Source organism: Tarenaya hassleriana, unplaced genomic scaffold (genome assembly GCF_000463585.1).
Source record: "Tarenaya hassleriana unplaced genomic scaffold, ASM46358v1 Cleome1432, whole genome shotgun sequence".
Taxonomy (NCBI): domain Eukaryota; kingdom Viridiplantae; phylum Streptophyta; class Magnoliopsida; order Brassicales; family Cleomaceae; genus Tarenaya; species Tarenaya hassleriana.
Window position 1 is genome coordinate 1 of NW_010964855.1, and position 2,555 is coordinate 2,555.

The following is a 2,555-nucleotide window of genomic DNA, read 5'->3' on the forward strand; positions in this document are numbered from 1 at the left end:
TTTCTGATCATCGATGGCTGAAGAGTGGTTTCCTGTTTTCGGACATTCCTTCCAGGTGAAAGACAGATCATCAGATTGCTTTTATAACCTCTCAGACACTATGTTCGTGACGGAGGCTTTGGAAGAAATCTTTAGATATGCAAGCAACTATTATCTTTTTCTCGAGGTCAAGAAAGTTGTGAAGAAGGGAGAGAATCTTCAGCTCCATCGTCTTCAGTTCTTCCGAATTCCACCAGGTACAGTTTTTGATTTGGAGATTTTGGATTTATGTTTAAAATAGCTTTGGAATTAGTTATGCAAGTAGATGGTAATGGTAACAACACAACCTCATTGGAACTGGAGCACGTTTAAGTGATTTGTAGTAAGAGAAGAGATTATAATGCATTGCAAATCCTTTGGTTGATTGAAGTTGATGTATATGTTTAATCGAAAGCGCGAGGCATAAATCATGTTTCTTGATTCGTCAGCACAGGAATACCCATTTGATCGATTTCTTGCTGGAGAATCTGTGACATGAACGTACACAATTTTCTAATCTTAGGGCTATATTATTTTCGGGTTTGTTCTCATCGATCGGATTAGATGGGTTGTCCTCTAATGGTGTACGTTCCGTTGTAAGTTGCGATAAAGATGGCGGCAAAGGCAGCTCTCCGTCTCGTGGGGTTCGAGCCGTGGTCCACTCCTTACTGGCCTCACTCTCTCGTGGCTGCAGCCATTTCTGATTTGCCCGAAAGCGTTTTGGAGTGTCAAGAGGTCCTTCAGATTCGGAAGAAAGTGTGTTTGTGTTTTTTTTTCCTGCAAGTTTCTCTTTTCTTATCAAAGACTCGAATGTCAATCGGTTTAACCAAAAAAAAAACTCGAATGTCAATCGGTTTAGTTCGGTTCAGTTTAGTGTTGGTTTTATTCCATACGGTATCAAATAACAAACAAAAATCAAATTTTAATATTTCACATATAAATTTTTTCTTATAATCCGAAAGTTTAATATGCCTTTGACCTAATTTAGAAAGATTCTAAGAACTTGGGTTACAAAAGAAATGCGGTGAAAATATAATATATGCTTTATCTGAAATTATTATTTTTTACTCCGTGAACAGCCGTGATATATATTGTTAAAATCATGATATGCACCTCTTATTTTAACGTGAAATTTGATGGAAATTGTTGCAACCTAACCAAACCAACGGTCCATATGAAAACGATAAAACGGTCAAGCCTGATACGCCAAAACGCTGCCGTTTCAACTCGGGTGGACTTTGAAGGGTGTTTTGGTCTTTTCGGTGAGAGTTTGTTTCGCGCCATGCTCGTATATATGTACGAGTTAGTTTCATTTCTCCCTCACCTCCTTCTTTCTTCCTTCTCGTTCTTGCCGCCGGCGAGTTTGACGATCGTCTTCTCCGGCAAGCTTCTGGAGATTTAACGATTCATACTCTTCTCCAGACGTATCTGTTTAAGCCGAGAGAGAGAGAGAGACCACCCACAGGCTGGATGGCTCCCAAAACCGTGGTGTTCATCGAGACGAACCTCGGCACATACCTCGTCACGTTCTTCCGCATCCGCGAGACCGTCTTCAGTTTTAAGAGTGAAGTTCTTTTTCTTTGACTCCATGATTGAGGACTTCTCGTGCTTTCAATGCTTTTTCCGATCTGTTTGATTGTCGTGAAAAGAAAAATCGATCGGTGACGAGAGTTTCGCTTAGTTACAGATAGATTGGTCAAGGAGCACCAGCTTTGCTTTCCAGATGTTGGAGAAATTGAAATTTCTGCTCTCAAAGTATGTCTTTCGCTGAATCTATTTCATGATCCTTTTTTCTGATCATCGATGGCTGAAGAGTCGTTTTCCTTCCAGGTGAAACACGGAGGTCGCTCTTATCACCTCTCGGACACTGTGTTCCTGATGAAGGCTTTGGAAGAGGTCCGCCCTTGGGGAGGCAGCCATTCTGCTTTTCTCGAGATCAAGAGAGTTGTGAAGAAGGGGAACGAGAATCTTCAGTCCTTCTCAATCCCACCAGGTACAGTTTCTTGATAATGGTGACAACATAACTTCAAAGGGACTGGACCTTGAATTGCAAATCTTTAGGCTAATTGGTACAAGCTGATGTATGTGTTTAATCGAAAGCATGAGGCCATAAATCATGTTTCTTGAATCGTCATCAGCAGAATACCCATTTGATTGATTTCTTGTTGAAGAATCTGTGAAATGAACATACCCAATTTTCCAATTTTAGGGTTTACTCTCATCGGATTGGATGGGTTGTACTCTGATGGTGCAGGTGACAAAGATGGCGCCGATAAGCCGAGCTTCGTTCATGGCGGCAAAGGCAGCTCTCCGTTTCGTAGGGTTCGAGCCACGGTCTCCTTACTGGCCTCACTCCCTCGTGGCTGCAGCCACTTCTGAATTGCCCGAAAGCGTTTTCGAGTGCGAAGAGATTTTTTTTTCCCCTGCAAGTTTTTGTTTTCCTACCAAAGACTCAAATGTCAATCGGTTTAGTTCGGTTTAGATTCAGTGTTGGTATCGAGTGACAAACAAAAATCGAAATTTGATATTCGCACGTA

The 2,555-nt window shown here is 41.5% G+C and overlaps 1 protein-coding gene and 1 long non-coding RNA gene across 2 annotated transcripts; both read left to right on the forward strand.

Moving 5' to 3' along the window:
- Positions 1-32: 32 nt before the first annotated feature.
- LOC104808432 lies at positions 33-906 on the forward strand. Its single transcript, XR_770939.1, has 2 exons — positions 33-236; positions 473-906. It is a non-coding gene; the product is annotated as an uncharacterized LOC104808432 (long non-coding RNA).
- Positions 907-1,360: 454 nt separating this feature from the next.
- Positions 1,361-2,462, forward strand: LOC104808433. The gene is made up of 4 exons (XM_010534112.1): positions 1,361-1,582; positions 1,706-1,773; positions 1,849-2,011; positions 2,273-2,462. Exons 1-4 carry the CDS (start codon positions 1,489-1,491, stop codon positions 2,395-2,397), a joined length of 450 nt encoding a protein of 149 aa, XP_010532414.1. The 5' UTR covers positions 1,361-1,488; the 3' UTR covers positions 2,398-2,462.
- The last annotated feature ends 93 nt before the right edge of the window (positions 2,463-2,555 follow it).

Bases quoted from the DNA above. Each gene is read 5' to 3' on its own strand.
- LOC104808433 (XM_010534112.1), top strand. From the start codon at position 1,489: ATGGCTCCCAAAACCGTGGTGTTCATCGAGACGAACCTCGGCACATAC. The intron at 1,774-1,848 runs GTATGTCTTTCG...TTTTCCTTCCAG, and splicing joins TTGAAATTTCTGCTCTCAAA to GTGAAACACGGAGGTCGCTC. The intron at 2,012-2,272 runs GTACAGTTTCTT...CTGATGGTGCAG, and splicing joins GTCCTTCTCAATCCCACCAG to GTGACAAAGATGGCGCCGAT.